Source organism: Pelmatolapia mariae, linkage group LG6 (assembly GCF_036321145.2).
Source record: "Pelmatolapia mariae isolate MD_Pm_ZW linkage group LG6, Pm_UMD_F_2, whole genome shotgun sequence".
NCBI classification, from domain to species: domain Eukaryota; kingdom Metazoa; phylum Chordata; class Actinopteri; order Cichliformes; family Cichlidae; genus Pelmatolapia; species Pelmatolapia mariae.
The window spans coordinates 34810810-34836202 of NC_086232.1; the positions used below are offsets into that span (position 1 = coordinate 34810810).

Consider the following 25393-nt stretch of genomic DNA (forward strand, 5'->3'; position numbering starts at 1 on the left):
ATTTCTTTAAATCTTCCAAGGTGACATGATTGTGCAGCATATGACTTTAAAAAATAAAAACTGGATGTACAAGTTTTAATTTTTTTTATATCACCAATAATATTTGGCTCAGTGCTAAGTGCCTTAGCAAGATGCACCTCAACCAAACACTTTTGGTAGCCATCAACAAGCTTCTAGTACAATTATTGTTGGATATTTGACCACTCTTCTTGGCAGAATTGTAGTTCATTTAAACTGGTTGGTTTCCTGGCACAGATCCATTTTCAACAGTGTTGAGAACTTTGGGAAGGCCATTCAAGGAGCTTTAGAATAGAATAGAATAGGATAGATTTTTATTGTCACTGCTACAAGAACAATGAAACACAGTTTGGCATCTTTCCATTGTGTGTAATACACAATAACGTAACATTTACACAAGAAAGATATGTATAAGTTATACATACAAATGCATACATACGGATACACCCACCCATGCATAGATACACACACAAGCTTCTGTTGAGTCTGTTTTTTGCCTTTATGTGTATTGCCTGCTTTATCCATTCCTGCACCAGTTTCGATGTGTGTTTGGGATCAGTGTCCAGTTGTAACACCCAACTGTGTGCGAGTTTGAACTGTGTAGCTATTGATCTGAGTGAAATTGAAGAATTTGGAGGTATTCCTCTTCCTTCATTATTATCAACTAGTGTCCCAATTGAACAGTCTTGACCTTTAGAAGAACTAAATTATATATATATAAGGGCCACATTTCTGATAAAAAAAAATCCTCATATTGTATTGCAAATTAAGAAAAATCTGACAATTTCAAAGGTTTGGAAACATTTAAAAACTCAGTCTTCACTGGCGTTCGACAGCTTTTAGACTGCAATGAAGTGCTCTCCTGGATAACCGCAGGAAATTATTTGGAAATTCACAAAAGAATTACTTCTCATAGGAAACGGTAAGAACAAACCCCACAAACAATTTTTCATTCATTAAATTTGAATTTAATTGCGTAATTGCTGTATATCAGGTAAAAATAACAAGCTGGGGTTTAGTAGGAGTGTTCTTAAAGTCTGACTTTCATCTTTTAACACACTGTCACCAAATACAAGGAGCATTCAATAAACACAAATTACACAGTTTATTTAGTTCACTGCTTTCTTTTTATTTTTCATTCATACATATTTTGATATTGAGAAAAAATGTTCACTTGCATTAAATACTATTATTGTTTCATGATACAGACAAAGATAAGTCTTAGTATAGTGTTTATGAAAATACTGTACATGGCACTGGCCCATGTGGTAAGAAAGCATTCAAATACTTCTCTGCATAAGAACAGTGACATTACCCATGAGCATTTAGCCAAAGAAGTTATCTGAAACAATCTGTGCTCCTTGATATGGCTTTGGCAGTTCATCTTCTGTAAAACATAAAGTCTTTGGGTGTGCTTTATTCAGTAGTAACTCTTCTAGAAAATGTATGGCAGAGTGCCTCTTCAGTAGTTTTTTTCAATACCTATTGCTTTGATTTACTAATGGTGGCCCCTTTAAGTCAGGAGTGTACCTCCACCCTACATATTCCACATGTACAAGGACTGATCCCCCAAGCTCAGTTACTGTGTATACTGTTTAAGACACATCACCTGTGGTGTACACACAATGGTTGGCAATACTGCAGTGTAGGTGCAATGTGTACAGGGCTTTTTAATAACTTGATTTCCATGGAGTCCAGAAAACATGAGTATGGTGGCGGGGTGCGGTTTGTGGCGCAGCGGCAGGGGAGGAGTGGAGCAGGGGCTTCCGGGGCAGTGCCAGGGGAGCCTGACTGGCACTGTTGCCAGTCATCAGCTAATCGTGACCTCCCTTATTTACACAGTAGGACGTTGGGACCGGCAGTGTGAAGCAGAGAGAGATATCAGAGCGACGCAGACGGAGGAAAGGGCACTGTAAAGTGTGACCACTAAATCACTAATTGTGAGAATAAACAGGGCTTGCACAGTTGAAACTGAGAGACTGGAGTCGTGTGGTGTGTTTCCCATGACCACTGTGTTACAGTTTGTTCAACTTGCATTGAGTGTTTGTGTCTATTGTTTGTGTAATTGTGATTAGCAGAAGTTTCCACTTGCTGGTAAGAAAAGATGTGAAGACAGGTCTGTCTGTCCAAAGGATTGTACAACCGGCTTTGTTCAAGTCAAATGGAACCTTGATGTTACCGCAGGCTCAAGAGGAAGTGTCAACAATGCACCCACAAGGCTGTGAAGAATGTATCCTAAAGACACCACAGGCTACACCAGCCCAGCCAGTTTCCGAGGACTCAGGTGACGTGAGCTTTGTGTCGCTGGGTTGTGTTTTCAGTCACCTATCTGCACAGTGGCACATCCGTGGCCTTAGGGGCCTTCTATTTGACCTGCCTCCCTTTACTCGCCTCCGTATCCTCCTGCAAAGAGTTTAGGTTGAGTGACCCTCATCATTGTGGTCATCAGGTCTGTATCTTAGCAACCTTTATCATCCCTTTTCACAGAGGCTGAGGCTTTAGGCCTGGCCTCTGAGTTTCCAGCCACAGCGTTGCCGAAGGCTCTAGATCAAACAGGGTGGTGTGTTCTTATGACTACGTAGTAGTTCAAGCAAAGTTGAAACAGAGAGTTCAATGTGAGTCAGGTGGATTCCCTCATCTGCACAGCCCCTGACATTCTCCAGTTTCTACAAGTCCCTCTTAGCTATGAGGGGACTGATTGCAGCCATGAAAACAACCTTTGCTGGTCCTCATAAACTAGCACCTGTATTGCCTGGTTGCCAAAAGTGCTCGTAGTGTTATGCTGTGCTGTCCTGCCATGGGATTTGGAGGTAATGGTTTTGTGTTCATGCTGGTTGTGGTTTCAGCTGAAAGACTGTGAGAACGTCAGACCTTTCAGCACACAGGTAGTGTTGCAGCTGGCTGCCAGATTCTGCAGGCGGTGCTTTACACAAACCCTCCATTTCACTTTAAGGCCTTGTTTTCAAGATGTATCTTTTTCAGACTTGTGCTCAGAGATCAGTAGGTGAACTACTCGTCGGTAACAGACCAGACTGCCTGGGGAAACCTGTCACTGGATTGTGGCGGTGATCTAGTATTCATTTAAATGGGCAGGCCAGGACCTGCAGAATGCATGTCTTTCCTCGAGGAGTTCTCCCACCTCATGGGCTTTATTGCAGGATGTGTTTCTCACAGAAATTTTTTACAGGAGCCTTTTGGACGAACCTGTCCACTTTTACCAGATTTGACTGCTAAAAGTGACTTAATTGAAAAATGCATGCTAGACTCTGTAGCACATGGCTCACATATGGTTGAGAATGATGTTTTTTCACTGTAGCCAAGTGGCTTTCCTTAAATTTGCAAGTAGCCGTAGTACTTGGGAGAGGCAGCTAACCTTTGGTAGCATCTTGGATCACAACCATGAGCATATGCTTATGTGTAGAAGAACTCTACAATCACACTAGTATTCAGCTGCCATTTTGTGCTACATTTGCTTCGTTTCCTAACTGTGTTTGTTACAGAGTCCTCATATACATGGAAAATGGGTGGAGAGAGAGCCTTGATACATAAGAGAACAGTTGGTTACTTTGTAACCTAGGTTCTCTGACTCTGTAGCCATCAGTTATGTCTCTTAAAGAGTATCCCCATGGAGATCAGACCCCTTACATGTAAAATATGTGGGACTGGGAGACCCTGTAAGTCTCTCTACTTAGAGAAAATTGGTTACGATGTAACCAATCATTCCTCTCACTTACAAATGAGGAAATTGGATCAGCCCTCCATCTTCTCTAAGTACCACCTGGAAGAAAAAAAATAATGTTGTAGCAATATAATATGGTTTCTAAGATCGGCTATACCTTTTACCTTTTCTCAGTCAAGTTCATGCAAATCCTCATATGTCCAGGTCACTCCAGCAGCAAAATGTCAGTCTGTTAGCTTTCACACATCTGCTGGCATGCATTGCAAAGCAATTACAGATCACATGTCACCTAAATGTCAGAATTTCAAACAGATTACTGTATATATAACATACAGTATATATGTCGATTTCTCTCATCCTTATCTTCAAAATTCAAGACTTACATTCTCTTGTATCATTCAAAAGCCTGTCTACCCATGCACTTCCAACAGCTTGCAGGTAAAAAGCACCACCGTTTCTCCTTTTGCTACCCCTTTCCTTTTGCTACCCTCCTACCCTCTATATCCACTCCAAGGAATATCCTTGTGTATTCATAGACGACATAGGACACGCTCACAGCAGGGATGACTTTGAGCATGTTGGGAGAAATTCCTCGATAAAGTCCAGTGATGCCCTCCTGGCTCAAAATGGTTTGAAGCAATGTCAGCATGGAGACTTTAGGGGCTCCCTTCACTGAAGCTGTTGGGAGAGTAAAGAGATGAGCCGCATCAAGATCATTTTAACACAAGGGGCACAATATGGTCTTCATCTGATGGAGCTGAACATGTCAATCCTACATATTTCTGAACTTGCTATAAACACTAAGCAAACTCTGTTGAAAGAAAACTGAGCTAAAGACTCTGGAAAAAAGTTAAGAAATATACCTTGGACTAAGATGTTCTTTGTTTCCTTTTTTTGGTCAAGCTACTGTTTAAAAGCCCTGTGGTGGCTCGACATCTTGCTTACAGGCGATTTATGATTCTGTTTTAAATTTATGTTTTAAATTTATGCCATAAGTACACTGTAACCTGATTTGCATCTCCCTGGGAATCTAATGACATAGATGCATAGATGCAACCTGCGACTATTGTGATTGGCCTTTTCAGTACTGTTAATTTTTCCTGTGGATTTCCAAACAAATGGAAATAATTTGTTTGCCTATGACCAGAACAAATACAAGGGACACAGGACACAGGAACAAGGACCCAACACTTTATTTCTTTCTATTATGGCCGAAAGCATGAATTCTGCTAAAGGATTCGGCCAGGTTGCATCGTCGGCTTTAGATAGATTTACAGCAGAAGTCTAAATCAGCCGTAAGACAGTTATTCGACGAAAGTGCACAACCCCTCAGAACTGTAATTGTGAATAACCAAAGCATATGACAATATTTCTTCGAGACGGCATCAGATTATATTGTAGTACTTGTCCATTTCAGCTGTATTAGCACAATAAAAACAGTTGCCCTCATTACTTTATGTGATTATGTGCAGTTGATGCTTTGAATGATGCTTTACCATATATATCGCCTGGAGAGTCACATCAAAGACTTATAAATATAAAATTCATATATGAAGGAATTTCTTTGCACACCAGCATATGTTGAAATTCCTCTCACTTGTCACTTATTTGTAACTGTGAGTACAAGCACGCGTATCCTCACCTTGCGCTTGCATTCGGGTACGGATCAGCGCCAAAGGGTAACTTGCCAGCTGTCCACAAGTGCTGGACACGGCACCACATCCGACCAGCACCGTGACCCCTGGGTCCACTAAACCTCTGTTCCTGTTCAGCCAAGCAAACTTCAGAGTCTGTTGAATAAAAGGCATGAAAAGAAGGTCAAGACTAAGGAAAACACAGCGGGAGCCGTGTGTTTTCATGTCTCTCTGACCTCGTAGACAGCCAGATCGATGCCAGCGTAAGGGATAATACCCAGCAAGTTAGGTATATAGCCCTTGTAGAAGGCTGCGACGCCTTCTCTCTGTAGGATCTGTTTGGCACAGTCTGCTATTCCTGAGTATTGACCTGTTTTTCTCAGTGTGAGACGGGTCTTTAACACCTGAGGGGAAGAAAGAGAGAAGGAAAAGAAACAGGAGCAGACAAAAGGAGAGAACTTGTTCATTTTCATTAAGTCTATAAAATGTGTTTTCTCAGTAATATAAAAATATTCTTTATGTCTGCTACCTCCATTGGATAGATGGCTGTCTGAGCTGTTGCTCCAGCTAAAGAACCGGCAACGAATCTCTCATGTACTTTTAAAGTCCTAGATTCATTACTGCCACGCATCATTTTCTTGATCTATGCAGAAATACATAATTTTTAAGTTAATAATGAGAAATGGTTGTACAATCAGAGAAGAAAGACAAATTATTTGGGCAATTATTGTTAATGTATCATTAAAAAGTAAACTGAACAATAAGAATAACATGACTGTCAGCTTTTACATCTGTTCCATGCAAGCTTTGCTTTTAAGATGTCACCAAGCACAAAATGTCCTAGAAATTCAAGCCTTGAGTTGTGAAATTAAAAAAAAAAGATGACTGGTAGCTATCTGCAGCTTTCCCCAGGTAGCGGAAATATTGGATGCTGGAACAACTAAAAACTTGTAGAAAATCTACCTGTTAAAAAAACAAAAAACAAAAACTGAAGCCCTGATAATGGAAACAGCAAGTAAAGAGAGTAATAGAATCCAAAAATAGCACAGAGTGAGCCTCAGATTGGGTCAGTGGTGAGCACTCCAGGATTTGGAGGGTTTGTGGTTCTCAGAATTTCTAGTAGATCAGTAGGTAACGGAAGCTGAATGCCTGTTAGTCTAATACTGGAGTCCCAACATTGTTTTAGATCAGGTGCAACATTTACAGACCAGTAAAGCCACTGCGTAACACCCCGTAAAAACACTTCCTTTCTTTTGAGGCAAAGAAAAAAAATCTTTGCCTTCATAAACAAAAGCGATAATTTTAAATTTAAAATGCAACAGGATTATACAAAATCAGATGTTTATTTATTCATATAATTAATGATTAAGGACAGTATAAACTGAATGTATATCAATCAAGTAAATTTCATTTGAGCAAATTCCATTAAATGTAACATTTTACATTGCAGTTATGAAACAAAATTAGACGTAAAATTTACACGCAAAAAACTGGTGCACGAGCGAGGGGAAAGCATTTATTGTGTATAATAATACACAATGAGGAAGTCAACATTTTGGGTGACTTGCTTAATGAGGAAACAACACTGTCATGTTTTAGAATTTAATAAGCATTTTCAGGAAAGCATCTCTCATTAGTTAAATCTTTTTTTTATTTGTACCACAGAAGGTTAAAAACATTGTGACTTTCTGCAGTCTTGTTGCCATGCAACCAGAGGACAGTGAAGGAAATAATAGCCTGAGAAGTCCTGCATCTGTTTCTCACTTCCGCGATATCTTGACCTAACTAGCTGCTGCTGGTTTGGATTCATATTCGATACAGAGAGAATAAATAAGAGAATATGTTTATTTTTCACAATGATCTAAATAGATCATTTAGAAAGATTTAAATATCTGGACAAAGGAAAATAATAATAATAAGAGAATGATGAATCACGGTAAAGCCTTGAAAGAGTTAGGAGTGTAAGGTGAAAAATTGAATGTGTGTTCATAGTTTTCTCCACCTGTTCGTAAGCTGCAAACTTGATAGCAGTCTCCGGGGCAATTTTTAGGACATTGATTCCATTTCCCCTCCACAGAGACCAGATTCCTCCTTCTTTCACCATCGTCTGAAAATTGCTTAGCACATTCCCTTTAAAATCAGAGGAGCCGTGTACCTGGCAGAGTAAAGCAAGAAAGTCAATATTAAAGCATCAGAGCTCAAAAAAGACTTTTTATACATAAACAGTAACACATGGATGAATTCAGAGTGATCAGAGAGATAAGGCTGTAAGTGCACCAGTCTGACCTGTCGGAAGACTTTGAGCCTGTCTAAAGGGGCCGTTCCAGTCCGGGATACAGATCCGGCCATGGCTCCAGCCATCAGCTGCCGCCAGACAAACCCAGACTTCTTTTCCTCTTCTGAAAATTCATCTGGGACTGTCAGCTGCTCACCGATGTCCACCATCTACTGAAGCCATGCAGGTCAGAAGATGTATAAAAAAAATAAGTAACAAGGAGTGGGGAATAAAAAAATATTTTGAATTCTTAACAGTGGTGTCAAACACACTGCATACTGTATGATAAATTTTGTTTCCGACTTTACCAATGAGCGTTTCCAATGGCACGCCACTTCCTCCATGTTAGTGATAGGGTTAAACAGGAAGTGGTCCCGCCACTCATTCCAGTTAATGGTCATTGTACCATCCTTATCTATACTGTGGAAACACATATATAAATAAATATTAAAAAAATATAATATAAATAGATAAAAAGGTTATAAAATTCATATAAAGAAAAACACCAGAGACTGTACAACAAAGATGGACACAGCCACAGTGACATCACCCTCTGGTTAGAATGTCTGCAGGGTTCAGACACCTTACGTCTTTTATATACAGTCAATGTTTTACATTGAAATAGAAGACACAAATATTCCTTTGTGTCTCTTGACTAACTGAAACCAATTTGATACATTAAGGCAGCAGTTCATAAACTGTGGGGCACCCCCTGGTGGAGCACAAATTCACTGCAGATGGGAGGACTGAAACCACAGTAAGTTCATGTAAATCGATAAAAGTTAATCTTATTATTAACTACTACTACTACTATTAGTAGTTCAGCGGCTGCACTTCCTCTATGTCCTGAGGCAGAATAACCTGGACCAGAACCTGCTGCTGGCATTCTACCGCTCCTCAGTGAAGAGTGTGCTCTAGTACTGCCTGGGTGTTTGGTATGCAGGGGTCACAGCTGAGAACAGGAAGGCTGCACAGAGGGTAATTAACACTGCCCAAAAAATCATTGGCTGCCCTCTGCCACCCCTTGAGGCCATCACCAGCTCCTCAGGAAAACCAGGCCCATCACAGGTGACCCCTTGCACCCCACCCACCCCCTGTTTGACCTGCTGCCCTCTGGCCGGCGCCTCAGGTCAATCAGGTCTCACACCTCCAGACTCACAAGCAGCTTCCTCCCCTGGGCAATTCAGACTATCAACAAACACTATACACCCTGCCCACCAATCCTGCCTCCCTAGTCTGAGCCATGGTCGGCGTAACCTTCATCACTATGGCCTTTCACACATGGACTCTTTTCAGACCAAGTCTTTTCTTTGCACTACTACTGAGCACTTTGCAACGATTTTGTTGTCCAATGTTTCAATCGTTCTCTTATTTTTGTATATTTTTCTCTTGTTTTCTATTTATTCCTGCTGTCTACTATTTATATTTTATCCCAGGACAGTTGGTGTAGAGCACCTACAATTTTGTTGTAAATGTACAATTACAATAAAGGGCTATTCTAATCTATTCTAAAGACTCAGTTTCATTAGTGTGGAGAACTCTTCATATTCAAATTTTCAACTCTCTGAATGTTCTTCAGATCTTGTTTTCAATATCCCCTTAAAATAATCCACTGATTCAATCAGTTTAGTTTTTTAAAATATGAGGCTAAAATCAAGGTTTTATGGATAAAAGACAGCTTTTGTAAATACTACAAATCTCACTCCTCTCCATCACTGGGCCAGAGTGAGGATTGACTCCAGCAAAAATTGACATTATATCTTCCACCAAACTAAATCTCTAGGTTAGAGAGTAACTAACAAACCTGTAACAATGGGTCACTGTGACTGAGGTGATTGAACAGCTTCTAAAGATTCTCCCCAGTTTGGTTATAGAGCATAGTCAGTGGCTTAATATTGAAAGTGTCGCGCTGCTCAACCTATTAGAAATGGTGGCAGGTAGTATTTTTGATGATAGACAGGGATCGTAGGAATTATTAATGTGATATGCATTACTGATTGATAACATACCTTAACAAAATCCTGTTGGCATCCTCCAAGCTAATATTCACACCAATGTTGCGAAGACAGACCTGAATCTCTGTTGCATCTATGCGACCTGCAGATATCCACAAGTCACAGGGGTTGAGTGAGAGACGACGAGTGAGATAATTACAAAAACTATCATGTTGTGATCTGATACAGACCATCGTTGTTATTGTCCAGGCTGCGAAACATGTCTTTAAGCTGCTTTTCATGGCTACGAAGATACTGAGTGAACTCTTCTAAGTCCAGCACTCCATCACGGTTGGTGTCTCCGGCCTCCACGATCTGACAGCAAGGACATGTGATGTAAAACAACATTTGGTCAAGAATAAAAAACAGGTCTTTATTAGGCTTTAAACAAGTGTAATACCTGCTTTATATTACACAGTGCTGCTTGGTCCTTAAAAGTATACTTTTACTTTTACTTGAAAGTATCCGGACCAAAAATGGACTTTAGCCTGTCTACGCATTACTACAAAGACAGTGTGTTTGTAGTTCTCTACAACAGCATAAGGTTGCTTCCGCTTATCAGAGCACACAGAGCTGAGGTGACCTTGACAGCAAAGAAATATCTCCTCACAAAAGTCCAGCAGCCTCTGGGATTTGAGACTTTACATAAACTTTGCGATCTGTTGGAAAAATATGGCTGATAGGTGTTGTGCAGTCAAGGAAATATGTGTTAAATGAAATGCATTTCTCCCAAGAAGGATCGGTTCATCTGTTTTAAAAAGTCAAAAAGGCTGTTTTATAAACTAAAACTATTAATCGAACTTTACACATCCAGCTAATAGTTAATTTAAGGTGTGAACAGAATCATTTTTAAGGTATTCACCATACTCGAAGATTTAATGGGCCACTTTAATGTTTATTTCTATTAGTGTAGCTTGCATGATTCACAGTTTACATTTTTTCCCCATTAGAAGCACATGTAAAGGGTCCAAAAGACGTACACTGAGAATCCCAGCTGCACAAAAACAGCCAAGCAATGACGCGATCAAGACCAGTCGGATTTTCCAATATTTCCAGTGTTTGTTAACTTCACTGTCTACTAATATCTCTCAAAACTGTGTTCAAAATGTAGTTTAATAAACAGTTTCTAATGAATGAACTGCAGATAAACAACGCATCGATTTGCCTTAAATCTATTAGTGGATATTACCTCCTTAGTGATGCTGGCAACTTTTTCATCTTTAGCCTGTGGCGATGACACTGTGTGGATTGTAATCAATCAACGGTTTCATGTAAATGTAAAGGAGTTGAATTTTAATTGATTATAAACAATCATTTATCTGCTGAGTATTTATGTTTGTCAGAACTGACACAGTTTCATATCTTATCAAGTTAAAAAAATGATAGAAAAATTTGTTGTTTGCAATCGAGAAGTTTTGAAATTTTAGAAAACATAAAAAGAAAAAAGAATGTTTGGACTTTAGTTTTCACATACTGTATGACATTTATCTGTGTGCAGCTCCTCAGTCTAAAACAAGCCATTTCATTCTGATTGGCTGCCCCTCATGAAGAGAAAACAGTAGTCGGGCAGAGCTTATATGTTCACTGTAAGAGCTGTATGACTTACAGTGATTACATTTATGTATGCTGACTTTACCATGATATTATCATTTGAAATTTTGGCCATGTGTGTTATGAATGTCCACATTTGTAAAGGCATACATGAAAGAAAAAGAAGGAAGGGCAAAATAGATTTTGTTTAAACAAAAGGTTTGGATGACTAGTATGCCACTCTGCAACCCTTACTCTCCTTACAGTTTGAGTGCAGGAGTCCTTGGCTGTTGCCTCAGCTTAACTGCTGATTGGCTACACCCCATTTTTCCAAAACTTTGGTGTCCACCTCTGTTTTATGTAGTGGCTCAAATAACAATAAGAATCCCTGTCTAGTTACCTAAAAAGTAACTCTGTCGCATCACAGGAAGATTCTTGGAAAAACAGGGGCCAAAACACTGAAAGTAGAGAGTGAATTACACAGAAGCAGTGATAAATGTTACAGGAGAAAAAGAAACTGGACAATTATCAATGTGTAGAGAGATCAAGCATATGACAGAGCAAAAGGTTACTAATCTCAGTTTACAAAGTCCTGCTCCTTCGACCAAAATAGCATCCCGCTGCCCTTTACATGTGTGCAAAGACAGACAGACACTCACACATTAAATCTTACCCTAACATAAGCCTTAAACTCTGAAATAAACCATATTATGCTTTCAGACCTCTTAATTCACAAAGAGGAGCAAGGCTCAGCTTACAGTTTTCACACAGTCCAGACGAGAGAAGAACCAGAACTAGAAGAACTGATGAGTTCTCTTGGTGACCCAGACACTTTTTACTAAAACAAACACTCAAAGACAGACTGAGAGGAGAGAGACAGCCTGTGTGCTTTCTCAATACAAATCCATGCTGTTGATGTTCTCTGCTGCTGCTGCTGCTGCATAAATAGTAAGGATGCAGATAAGATGGAACTAGAAGGTAAAGGGAGAAGGGCAGAGATTTTGCCTTTCCTGGTTGTTTAATGTAAAGGGAAGAGGAAAGATGAACGGGTGCTGTTCTTTATGAATAGAAAGTGTGCGGGAAGGTGAAATTTAGACACAGTTTCTCCTTCCCACAAAAACCCATGCATAAGCAGGTTAAACCACTGAGTTAAACAATGGCCTTCCAACGGTAGAGCAACAAGTGATGGCAAAAAAAAGCACTTTGAGATGAATTACTGAGGTTTTATCTGAAACCAGCATCTGGTTTAAAAATATTTCTTTACAACTAAACTGACTTGATGTGACCTTTAATGTGAAGTGGCTGCTGGTAATACAGAGTGCCCTCTACTTATGTTTGCCATTTACAGAGACCAGCCCTCATGAGTCCTCTAATGCACCTTGACTTCAATATACAAAAATGGCAAATGGCAAAGCCCAAAAGTAGAAACCTGCTGGAGGATTTTGGTGGATATATTCTCTCTCGAGTGTGATCTGCTGTAGAGACAGTAGGCCAGCTGGGGACCAAAGTTATCATCTAAAACTAAAATTAGATGTGGAAAAACAAAAGAAATAACAAAAGCATAATTGCAGGCTTACAAAACTACCTAAAATAAAAGAAATACAGAGCTGAAATGTCTTCACTTTCATTCTTGTCTACTTGTTTAAAATCTTCGCTATAACCACCCTGAATAAATGTATTGCACGCTCAGTCATAAAGGTAAGGAAAGTTGAGTTCCCAGAACGTTGATCCTGTTTACCTGGAGATTGCATTTCTCAACATCTGGTTAAACAGAATCAACTTTCTGGGAACTCAACTTTCCTTTTTCCAGGATTCAGCTGGGTGGAAATGTGTAATGAGACTGGGAAGACAACAGCACTGTCCCACTGTGCTAGGAACCATTTTGTGCTTAAATTATGCTTCAGCGGGAAATCTGCTTCATAATTTATGATGTAACTGGAAACTCCTTTTAACCCTATGGTGTAACATTCCACGTAATCTGATGTGCACCTCCCAAGAAATGTAGCTACATTTAGGGTCAACGCAGCTCGCAACGACTGAATGACGTGGAAGGTTGCAGTGTAGGGTAGTTTATCAAAATGGCCCACTATTCATGTGCATGTTAGGTAACAAGATTTTTAAAGAGCATAGAGCAGATAAGGAATGATTTATTGACTGTTTAATGGTAAAACTGTGTCAGATGATAAATGGACTGGTTCTTATATAGCGCTTTTCTGTTTTATCTGAGCACTCAAAGCACTTTACACATCATTCACCTTAGCACTTTTTTCTAAGCGCTTACTATCTAACAGTCACTTATTCGCAGCAACATGGGGTTAACGTCTTGCTCAAGGATATTTGGCATGCAAACTGCAGCAGACTGGGATCGAACCACAATCCTTCCAGTTAGTAGGTGAGCTATTCTACCACCTGAGCTACAGCCACCCAGACAGCCAGCTCCTAAAGACCAAGACAGTCTGATCACTGACAGTGGGAGGTGTCTAATGTGAACTAGCAAATATCTGTAGAAAATGAACCCATTTGTAATGCACAGTATCACTGTATGCTGCTGTATTACCTTCTCTACTGAGCCTTTGGAAAGCCCCTGGTCTGCCAGCCCTCTCCGCAGTTCAAGGATGTCAATGTGTCCATCTTTGTTGATGTCCAGCTGTTCAAAGAGTTCAGCCCAGCGCTGCTCCCGCTCCTCATCTGGACTAGAGGATTCACTCTCCTGGCAGTGCACCCAGGGGAACCAAGTCCGCTGGGGTCCCATGACTGGTCACCAGTCAGAGTTAGCTGATAAGATACAGGGGCACCAGTTCAGTATCCACAGCCTGACACAGAACAGTATGTCTGTTTATCTGTGAATGCCTCAAACTTTCATTTGTACAACAAACTATTCAGTTATCAAAATTAAGTTTTGTTAATGAGAGCATTGCAACCCATTAAGGTCAGTAAACGGAAGCTTATGGGCTGAAAAGAAAGAGACCAAAAACAATCGAGAAAATTATTAAAACTGACTGCAAACAGTTGTTATCTGGTTGGCGGGTTTTACAGAGGCAGCAAATGTAATATTAAGCAGAAACGGGCACAGTGCAGGACCCTGGACCCCAATCATAACCAGTCTCTGTGGGCCCCCTTCCTTTCTTGATCTGTATCTTTCAGTGTAGCTAATAATTAACTGTTCATATTCTGCATTTGATTAAAAAAAAACAAAAAAAAAAACAAAACTATGATATGTCCAATAGTCTGCCCACCTTAAAATCTCCCCATGTCTGGATCCTCATCTCGTAACATACTGTAGCCTGTATAAGCCTCTTAACCTTCTTACAGCCTAACACTGTTTTCAGCCTGTTTAGTGCTAAGGTACATTAGAGGTCTACCCAGATCACTGAGACACACTATAAGTTGTAACAATGTGATTATCTTGATAATTGTGAAAGTTTAAATAAGTCTCCAAACTTCCGCTAAGGAGCTCTTTTGGAAGACAGCGAAAATACCTCGTGTGGGGCCAGTGACTGTAATAAAGGGGGGCCTCATGTCCTACAGTGATTGGTCTGTTGGATAGATGTGGTAGTGGTGGAGCTTCTGTGATTAGTCACACCAGAGGGGGCTTCCCCATAGTGAGATACTGAATAAGGTCTGAAAAATAACTACAATTACAGTCCTTTGGTTGTGTAGGCTGAATAACAGAATAATGAAATCCACTCAATTTAATTAATTTTACGATATGTGTGATAAAATAATATATAACAGCCACTTTCTTTTAAACTCATGTTTAAAGCAGAAGTTAAATATATCATATAATTGTATATTGTTTTTGCAGATATATATCGGGTGGTTTTGGAACACATGACAATCTTTGTGGGTGTACAAAGAGGTGCTGGTGTACAGCAAACAGCAAAAGCTAAATAAACACACCCATAAAAGTGACTGCATAATTTTCTTTTTTAAATAAGAAGCAGTGTCATTGTGGTATTTTAAAAATGCTGTTTCATCAGCCTGAAAATCTCACCGTCTAATTGCTGAGAGTCACTGGTCCAGCATATCATGAAGACACTTGGCATTAGTGTGCCTAAGCTTTCAGCTGAAACTATTCTGGATAGAAATGATTGTTTGGAATAACTCTGAGTTGCTGTGATGTGACCTCAGTTTGTGTTACTTTTTGCGGATCATTTGGAGAGGGGCCTGGGGCTGCTTCACTCTCTCTGACTGTTTCTGAAATGAAATGTGTTTCATACTGTTAGTTGTAGGTTGTCCTTGGTCATTTTGGTAGATGCAGTGTCACATCTGAAACTGGCTCACTGTCTTTAACGATTGCTAAACCATTCTAAGCCTGTTATCTGTGCTCTGCTAACCTTTGTCTTTAAATTTGTTAACAGCTGACTCCCCTCACTTTGCCTTCCCTCCTTTGTTGATGCATGCCATTAGCTGTCACTTAGATACAATAAGTTAGTGGTGTAAAAGCGAGGCCAAGGGTGGGTTCGGCTTCATTTGTATAAGGTGAATGTAGCACCTCTACACCTCTAGCAGAGCCTCCGCTATTTTTGTGAAATCAAAATTCAGTCACCAAGCTGATGTATTCGGGCAATTTAATTATGGCTAATTTACTTACGGATGAAACACAGCAAAGGAAAAACAAACATTTCATTCCAAGCTAGAAAAGGCTCCTCCTGCCACCGAGGAGCTTTTACCCAAAACTAGATGCCCCTGAGCAGAGATAAGATGAGGAGGAAGCTTCAGATGTAAACTCACTATTTGCAGTTTTAAACCTCAAATTTTTTTTGCCCTCAGATCCAAGTGATGCTTTTCAGACAAACCCCTTCTGAAACTGCAAGGCTTTATACGCATTTTACACTATGTAGTCTCATCCCCCAACACCTGTAGACAGGTTTTGAGGAGTAACCTGTCTACAGGTGTTGTGTGTGTGTGTGTGTGTGTGTGTGTGTGTGTGTGTGTGTGTGTGTGTGTGTGTGTGTGTGTATTGTATCTGTTGATAACAGGCAGCAGTCACAGTTTTGTTTACAAAGCCTTGATGATAGGTAGAGATTACATCTGGCAGGGTTAAACTGGGTGTACTGTAGCTGTTGCATGGTGTTCCTGTTATAAAACACCATTTGAAATGACTACAGTTGAACGCTATTATTCATAGTGGATGTGTAGTCGATTCAGAGTGTGTATTGTAGTTGAGTTTGCAGCACAGGACGCAGTGTGAGTTGTGTAAGGCGCTGTTATTGTGCCCACCCTGTTAATCTGATAGGCTACGATTAGCCTATTTTGAAAAATGAATGCAAGCAGCAGGGCATGTGGGCATCCAGTGGAACGTTTAGTAAATTTGTAACCTAATACTGATGTGTTCGAACACTCTCCAGTAACTGAGTTACTGGTTATTACCGGTAAACTGGGAATGCCATGAAATACCCCGGCTCACAGGTTCATCCACATACACAACAGCATTTTATCCTTTAAATACATGACAATCCCTTTCACTTGATCCTCACAGCGTTACGCACGCTGTTACGGTCTAATTATAACATCTACGAGACCATTTTGAGGCGCACTCACAGTGTGTTTATCTGCAGACCGACTCGCCGCCCATGCTCGGGTGGATGCGGAGGATCAGGACGCAGGAGAAACCGGCAGGTCCGCTCAGTCCGGAGCCGAGCGTGTCCTAAAACAGCACTGGAAACCACACAAGCGGGCTCCCTTTGGCTTCAGCGGGTCTCCGTGTTCTGCGGTGCTTGGCGCTGCGTCTTGCAGATTTCTCAGACACTCTCTTGTTGAGGAAGCAGGAAGCGACAGAAACACGCAGTCGTCCTCCTCCTGCTGCTGAAGCCTTCTGGTGGAGAAGTCCGATCCGTGTGTGTCCGCAGTGTACTCAGAGTGTGAAGCCGGCAATTTATTTTGCGTCAATAAAAAGAATTATTAATTGTTTACGACACGGACTTCTCACATGACATCAGCTAGAGCCCTTGGGCCAGATTCATAAATACTAAGATCATCAGTCCATGGTTCCCTAATGCTTGTAATAGGCTAATACATTTAGGTCCATAAGTATTTGGACAGTGACAGTGTTCTTAGTTTTGTCTCTGTTCACCACCAGTGGCCTTTCAAACAGCCACGCTGTAATTAAAGTACAAATTCCTTATATTTAAAGTTATTTAGTTTGTCCCTTTACTATTGAGCAATATGATTAAAAATGGCGGCACTTCCTAAACAGTTAATGCAGTACTTTTGTGAAATCCCTTGACTTAAAGCTGAAAGCCTGCACAGACGCAAAATTGTATATATATCACTGAAAGACACGATTCCGCTAAATGAGCTTCTTTTACCTTCAATCAATGTACTTTGCGAACGGTTTTTAAAGGCTGGACACTTTCGTGCATGCAGGATTTTAACTATACTAGTTTGACTTTTTAAAATACTTTGAGTATTCACTTGCATAACCACTCTCTGTGTATTGTAACACAGTATATTACCTAAAACTATTCAAGGTATTTCAACAATTCCGCTGTTGGGCACAAGGTGTCCCCTTCTTCGTTATTTTCAGTGTGTTTGGAGGTTTCAAGTTTCCAAATCACACGTGACTGGCTTCCACACTAGTTATGTCACAAAATTCCTGCTCCTTCCCTGCACCTCTTGAAGATGAGCACGGAGAAACCTTTCTCCTCCAGCAGATGAGTGCGCATAGTTTACCACAGTGAGGCTCAAGCATCCACGTGTATACATTTGTGAGTGGCAGTAAAAGGTTTCTCTCACACTGTAAATGCAAACAGTGTTCTTATTTTAACAAATCTTCAACCTTTCTGTTGCTCCAGCAGTGCTGTGATTGTGTTGAGCTCCTCTTTTTCTGCTCTCCGAAAATAGATTAAAATAAATGACATTTCATAAAAAAAAAAATCAGCAGATGATGGGAAATAATCTAAAAAGTAATCTAGTTGTAGTTGCACAAATAGTCTCCCTGGAAAATCCCCAGTGTTTGCGAAACTTGTAGTCTACTTAGAGATTGGTTTCCGATGTAAGAACCTGCCAGACTTGAGTCGTTTGTAGGTCTTAATTAATTTAAGGAAGGCAAAAATTACCATCTTAAATTTGGTTTACTTCATTTTTCAGAGGCCATGAGTTTCTGTGATGTTTTAAAGTAAAGCCAGTCTGTTAGATTTTATAACCTATCACAGCTGGCAATAGCATATGGTCGAAGGAAAAAAGGAATCACTAACATGTAGAGAGGATATTCGTGCATTTTCAAGTCATTAATATTAAACAGTGAAGATAACCGAATGCACTGATATGTATTCATAAATGATATTGAGACAGGAACATCAATGAACAAGAACACAGCTGGGGATCTTTCTCAGTATCTCAGATAATTTGGGATTTTCCTCACAGCGTCTAATGAAACACCAGTATTTAAAAATTAGGTGACTCATGTGTGCAAATGTTTAACCAATCAGTGTCATCTTTTCATTCAGGAGGAGCATGACGTAATCTGCAGGCCTTCCATACGTCACATTATTCAAACAATGGAAGTTATGATTCAACAGCAGCATTTTTGTCTCTATGTGTCTCTGATTTGATTTTTACAAATTTACAGTAATATGGAGTTGATCCGAATTTGGCACAAAGTTTTAGCTCTCTTTTTAACATTATTTGCAGTGCCATACAGATAAGCACTGTCTGCAGAGAGCCGCATAAGAGTGTTATAAAACAGCCAACTAACAAATTAGAAATGGAGAAGAAAAGCTGAAGCTTATTTAATGATTTTGCCAGATGTTCCTCTAATTTTGTCCACCAGCTTGTCCATCATCATCTCCGGCCTGCAGATCTCAGACGTTCTCCAGCGATGAGTGGTTGTGCCTGTCCACCTGCTCCTCCCTCATCACTTTATTCTTCTGTGATATAACTCTGCAGCCCACTCTGTGTTTTGTTTATGACACACTTTTAAGATGACAAGTGTACCCTGACCACTCAGATTTTCCTATTATATTATATATTGACTGTGTTTGTATCTCTTGTTGACAGGACTACATGGCCTTTGAGCACATATACAGCCTCTCATTCAACGGTTTTAATCTCTATTCACTTCCCATCTCCACACCTGCTGTTCTAATCGAAGCAGATTGACAGATCAGATAGCACACAGGCGGACTGCTGTATATAAGAGCAGCACGCTTTAGTCCAGGAGACTGGCTCGGAATAATTCACCAAATACAGCTCGGTTAATTTTCCCTTTGCAGATCATTTAATACTAGCAGCTTCAATGTGTAAGGGGCTCTCCTACCTGCCTTCCTCATGTCTGGAGAAGTAAGTGTTTATTTTTGATATTATGTTTTACATTAATAAATGAAACCCTGAGGTTTTTTATTACATCTTCTTTTGTCTGTGTTTCAGGGCAAAAGAGATGCGGGTGAAGCTAAGCCACCTGGCTGAGACCCACCACAAGAACAAGTAAGTTCACTGAAACCTGTATTTTGAATAAGGAGTAAATCAGAGGAGCTGAAGCTACATTTCTGACTCCCTGTGCCCCTTTTATCAGGACTCAGGATGGAAGAATTCTGCAAGACTTGGAAACTCTGCTGAACAGCAAAAGTAAGATTCACTTTATTTTGCTTCTGAAGTCAAATCGCCACTTTAACAATAAAACATGAAAAGCAGATCAATGTTACTCTGTTGTTAAGTGACTAGTCAATATCTTAAGGCTAAGGAGATTTGACCCTTTTTTCTGGTTAATTCTAGAACATCTTTACTGAGAAAGGTTAATCAGTCGTTTGCACAGGCAGCAAAGTGCTTTTATTTTGTACATAAGAACGCACACTGATATTTCAGCTAAAAATCTGAAGACATTAGGCATTATTATCAATAACATATAGTGCTCTTCCTTTTTAAAAATGTGACATGGTAATGTTTATTCAGGGTGCATCCTAACTGAACTGCTTTTTACTGAGTTAATTCTTATAGAATTAATTGTAAAGTAAGAGTACCTTTACTTTTATGCACATCTCCTGTATTTTTAACACTCTAGATGGTGGAAAAACATCATATTACTGTTGGCTAAATTATTTTTTAGTGTTGCTAATGCTAACTTACTATTTAAAACAGTATGTATCAAAGGAAAGGCAGTCAGCTGTGTTTGACAACTGCATATTTTGTACTATTTAAGCCTGAATAAGGAGAATTAAGGTGAAATAACTCAGTGTTAATTCCAGTGGCACAGTTTATAATAGGAACTGTGTAAAAATGGCTTTTAGAACAGTATTTTTGATTTTTTGTACCCAAGTAAAAACTTGGGTACAAAAATTTGTAAATTTGTGTTAAACCTGAACTGTTCTTCTAGCTCATCTTTTCTTCTTCCTCTCAGGTGGTTTGCAGGCCTTTCGGGCGTTCCTGCGCTCCGAGTTCAGTGAGGAGAACCTTCAGTTCTGGCTGGCTTGCAAGGACTACAGGGTTTCCCCTTCAAACCTGCAGAAGACCAAGGCCTGCAGCATCTACAGCCAGTTTATCAACCCTGATGCCCCACTTGAGGTTGGTAGAGAGGAGCACACATCACTAAACAGCAAATGATGAAAAACAAAACTTTTTTAAATAACTTTTCCCTTGTTAGGTAAACCTGGATGCTGAGACCCGGGAGGCTCTGCTGAATGTGATGGACTCTCCATGTCCCAACACATTCAACAAAGCACAGCAGAGGATCTACAGTCTGATGGCCAAGGACTCCTTCCCTCGTTTCCTGCGCTCACATCACTGCATGGAGGCTGTTAAGGCTTTTTAAACATGCTCAGATTAGTACTAGAGACCTGCTTTAGAAATAAGTGCTGGTGAATCTGTACTGCTTCAATTGTTGATTGTATTTTAGCAATTAATCTAACATATGTGATCATGTTAACCATAAGGTAGTGCTGTCCTTATATGCACAGTATACTATCAGTAAGCTTTAAGTCTAACGTTGTAACCTCATAATTATCAAACTTAAATGTAGATGTTGCACCTCTGCATGGCTACAAATTAAATCCAGCAAAAGGATTTAAATAAATACCTCATAACAGAGAACTCTTGTTCCTTCTCTGCGGTCTTCCTCAGCATCCTTTGTCCATCCCTCCTCTGCACACATCCAAACCATTTCAGTCTTGCCTGTCTACTTTGTCTCCAATCATTACAACACATGTGCTTACGTTAGAAAAGCACCAGTAAACTTGCAACCATGTCCGATCATGCAGCTATTGTCAGCATGGCTGGAGTCTGACTGGGCCAAGGCATTTAAAAATGATTTTGCTGCTTTTATTTAACCTGTTTATATTTTCACTGTGATTTGGAAAAGGGTGTGGGGACCTGCCAATCATATTTAAAGTCGTCAGCGTGAACATGAGCAGGACAGATTATTTTATCCTTGTAAAATTCTCATACTGCTTACAAAGCATGGATCAAGTACCATCAAAGTAAAGAAAAAAAGTGACACCCAAAAAATGTTCGTATTATTAAAATTTATATATATATATATAGTGATAGTTTCATAGTTATTGACAGTGTGTAAACATTCTCACAACAGATTAGAGAGAGACAGTGAACTGATGATCTTTAGTTTTATAAAACAAGCTGACAAAACACTTTATCAACACGAAAGATCAAACAAATCAAGCCCATTTATACATTTTACAATACAATTTTTCTGTACAGTGATAACTACAGAATAATCTGACAGAATACCAAAAATCTGTCTCCTTTGTTGATTTTATCTTTGCAGGAAAAGACAAAATCCTGTGATAGCCTGATGTAACCTCCATGGTCCAGTGAGTGTAATCGCTAAATGTTTTGGATTAACTTCTTAAAAATATGGAAGTCAGCTTGCAGTCAAAAAAAAACAACAACAAAAAAACAAAATAGGACACGTAACATTTGATATTAATTTCAACCCATTAAAACTTAATTTTAATCAATTTGTAATATAAAACCAGAAGACTCAGGTCTCGAGCGAGCTGGTTTTATTTGGAGCTGGTTCCAGGACGGGCTGATCCAGGGTTTCCTTTAGCCTCGGGAGTTTTAATCACACTCAGCGGCTTGTGGAGGGAGGAGCTGGCCTTCTGGGTCACCTCCTGCTCAATCTTGTTCCTGATGGCAACCTCTAGACCCTTCAAGGAGCAGCAGAGGAGTTGGAGACAAGTTAAAGCGGGTCAAGCTCAGACCTGTACTCACTGTTAAATTCCTCTGATTTCCTGTCACTTGTCCTCCTCACCTTCTTCAGCTTCTGCTGCTGAACCACTTGAGCCTTCTTCGGTGCTATGATCCTCCCTTTATAACAGAAAGCGTCACAAACATCAACTTTCCTTTTTCAGATACTCTGAAGGTTTGTCCATCAGATGGAGCTCAAGCGCTTTTTGGTATACCCTGCAAAAACTATAGTCTGTATATGAAAGATGGATGTAGCCACCATGACATCACAGCGGTTAATGAATTTAGTGAATTTTGAGCTGAGTGTTTGTTATCACCATCTTTTGAAATCATTTGTGACATTTGTTCACTCACGTGTCATTCAAAAGGTCGGCAAACATACAGCATACTGTGTTTTATCTTCATTTGTGACTCTAATTGAGGTCATATTTTAAAATTTTCATGATGTATTAGTTAAGACTTTAATAAAGACACGTCAGAAAACAGTTTAAGCTTCCTCAGAAAGTTCACTTCAAGCTGCTCCAAGCATGGTTTACAGTTTTCCTTAATATCAAATTTAAGTCTGTAAGTTTACATTTCTCTCGCTTCGAAGTGTGTCACATTTTCATAAAAAAACAGTAAACTTGGGAGACTTTTTTTAACAAGATTAATTCTGATTGGATCACTTCCAAACTCCTCCCGCCTTTCTGCACAAGTTCATTAGTTCTCAGTTTCTGTGACAACTAAATACTCCTTAAGACGCACATGTTTCCGAGTTATGCCTTCTTGCAGCTATATATATATATATATATATATATATATATATATATATATATATATATATATATATATATATATATATATATATATATATACATACACACATACACACACACATACATACATATACACACACACATACATACATACACACACACACGGCTCGCAAAATCGCTAGCCCGACGTCCCGGAGCTAGCGATATCTCCGGTCCGGCGACCAAAATCTATCTCAGCCCCGCCCGGGGAGTAACGGAATACATGTACCGCCGTTACGTATTTAACATACACAATATGAGTAACTGTATTCCGTTACAGTTACCGTTTAAAAAGGTGGTATTTAGAATACAGTTACTTTGTTGAAATAAATGGATTACACGGCGGTACTTTCCTGTTTCATATTGTCGCGGGTCAGGACTGTTTGGGTTTTGTTTGACAGCTACGCTCTGTTGTTCCAGGCGGCAGCGTTACGGTTGCCATGGTTACAGGGTGACGTGCGTTCTCTGTGTGACTGTTTCCTGGGTGAGTGAGCGGCTTTTTGTTGTTGTTGTTGTGCTAAGCTAATAGGCAGAATGCTACAGGCATAGCCCTAAAGAATGTAGCCTCATGGGCAGTGTAGTCCTTGCTGCAGGAAGAATGGACTGCCATGCCCGTTATGTGTCTGTGAGCGCGAGGAGGGAGAAAAGGGAAAAGTCCGAGCTGTCACCGAGCAGAAACGGGAGCTGGAAGCATGTAAATATAATAATAACCACTGCAGCCAAGAAGAGTGCCCGACGAGCCCAGTTGTAAGTAAGCTATTAAGACTCGACTGTACACCTTGTTCGTGTTTTCCTCCGAAACAATAAGTTCCGTTGGAGCAGCCTTTAAACGCCTCTCTCTGTCTCTCGCAAGCAAACTTGACCCAGGCAACAAAGTAAAGCTATTTTTAGGCTACGAGCCCGACACAGAACCGACATATTAGCCAGAGGTCCCTTTACTATGGTTCGGAGCAGCGGACCTTCAGTAATAGTAATAAATCACTTTCATGTAGCTGTAAACAGCATGATAATATATTAAGTAATCCAAAGTATTCAGAATACGTTACTCTCATTGAGTAAAGTAACGGAATACATTACAAAATACATTTTGGGGCATGTATTCTGTAATCTGTAGTGGAATACATTTTAAAAGTAACCTTCCCAACACTGTATGTATGTGTGTGTATATACACAATCCACATATATTAATGATTAATGTGATGTGCACTACTCTCTTTTTTCACTCTTCTATAACGTTTTAGCCACTGTTCTATATATCATTACTTGCACTGTGTACTATGCACCTGTGGCATTTTAACTATGCTGTTTATTTATTTTAGACTGTACCATTTCTATTCTTTATTCTGCTGCTGTAACACAATCATTCCCCTTGTGGCATCAATACCGTATATATCTGTCACTAGCTTGTTTACAAAGGCATGAAGCTAATTTGATGTTTCTGTTTTACTCGCAACCCCCTTATTTTTTATTTGTACTTATTTATTTTTGTATGCCTTTGAAAGGCTTTATTGGGTTACTGGTTTCAGTGCTGTTTAAATATTTGTGCTGGACAGACTGTCCACATGTTTGAGGTAAATAAGCTGAAGCGTGCTCAACTGTTTACAGACGGGTCACATGGTGGAGCTGCTGACCGACTAAAAATACTTCACACGTTATTGTTATTATTTTTAATCGTCGGGCTTCATAAGAGTAAGGAATCCGAGCCATACCTCCTTTCTTCGGGCCTTTCTGTTTGCTCTGTTGTTGTTTTTTGGATCCTGGACGCTGAGCTTTAAACTTCTGCGAACCCTGAGCCATTTTTGCTTCCTTCCGTTTCTTCTTCTTCGCACAAAAAGGTGGTTTATAGCCTTCTACTTGTCATTAGCGCCACCTGCTGGTTAATCAGCTTTCAGCTGTTTAGTACAGCTTTGGAAATGAAGTTCAGTGCTGCATTAGAATCACACGATCACTTCCATAAATTTAAGTCTAAACCTACTTTGTCCCATTTAAACTTTAAGTTTTATAATTTAGTTGATGTTCGAGTGTCTTCTTGCAAATGACTGCAGAGTCTGTGCTGTCCGGCTGGCAGTGCCAAAGCTGTAGGGCAACTTAAACCTTGATTGAGGTGGATTTCTATGTAATAATGTGATATTTTCATTGCAACCTCTAACAATGTTTTAATTCAGCTGTGCTCACCTTATTTAAGCGATTCCATGACCAACTATTTCTTCTTTTTAAATCACTCCTTAGTGGTTTCATGTCATTAGCATTGTTATCCTTTTTAAAGGTCCAGTACTTTAGGGACAGGTGGAACCAGTCTTATTTTACATCTCTGACATCTGTTATCG

The 25393-nt window shown here is 39.8% G+C and overlaps 3 protein-coding genes across 4 annotated transcripts; 1 reads left to right on the forward strand and 2 right to left on the reverse strand.

Moving 5' to 3' along the window:
• Positions 1-1139: 1139 nt before the first annotated feature.
• Positions 1140-17308, reverse strand: LOC134629406 (mitochondrial adenyl nucleotide antiporter SLC25A24-like). Of its 2 annotated transcripts, XM_063476714.1 has the most exons (11): positions 16675-17303; positions 13688-13905; positions 9792-9915; positions 9616-9703; positions 7915-8026; positions 7618-7776; positions 7334-7486; positions 5861-5974; positions 5568-5735; positions 5340-5487; positions 1140-4375 (listed from the first exon to the last, which is right to left on the reverse strand). In XM_063476714.1, exons 2-11 carry the CDS (start codon positions 13880-13882, stop codon positions 4164-4166), a joined length of 1473 nt encoding a protein of 490 aa, XP_063332784.1. In that variant the 5' UTR covers positions 13883-13905; positions 16675-17303; the 3' UTR covers positions 1140-4163. The 2 variants fall into 2 exon arrangements, with proteins under 2 accessions (XP_063332784.1, XP_063332785.1); XM_063476715.1 differs by lacking the exon at positions 5861-5974 and having other exon boundaries at positions 16675-17308.
• A 955-nt stretch (positions 17309-18263) lies between these two features.
• On the forward strand, positions 18264-21088 carry si:ch211-196h16.12 (regulator of G-protein signaling 5). Its single transcript, XM_063475456.1, has 5 exons — positions 18264-19413; positions 19501-19557; positions 19646-19698; positions 20468-20631; positions 20711-21088. The coding sequence occupies exons 1-5, from the start codon at positions 19370-19372 to the stop codon at positions 20876-20878; spliced, it is 486 nt and encodes a 161-aa protein (XP_063331526.1). The 5' UTR covers positions 18264-19369; the 3' UTR covers positions 20879-21088.
• A 584-nt stretch (positions 21089-21672) lies between these two features.
• Positions 21673-24905, reverse strand: lg6h19orf53 (linkage group 6 C19orf53 homolog). Its single transcript, XM_063475457.1, has 3 exons — positions 24776-24905; positions 22337-22392; positions 21673-22232 (listed from the first exon to the last, which is right to left on the reverse strand). Exons 1-3 carry the CDS (start codon positions 24861-24863, stop codon positions 22086-22088), a joined length of 291 nt encoding a protein of 96 aa, XP_063331527.1. The 5' UTR covers positions 24864-24905; the 3' UTR covers positions 21673-22085.
• Positions 24906-25393: the final 488 nt, after the last annotated feature.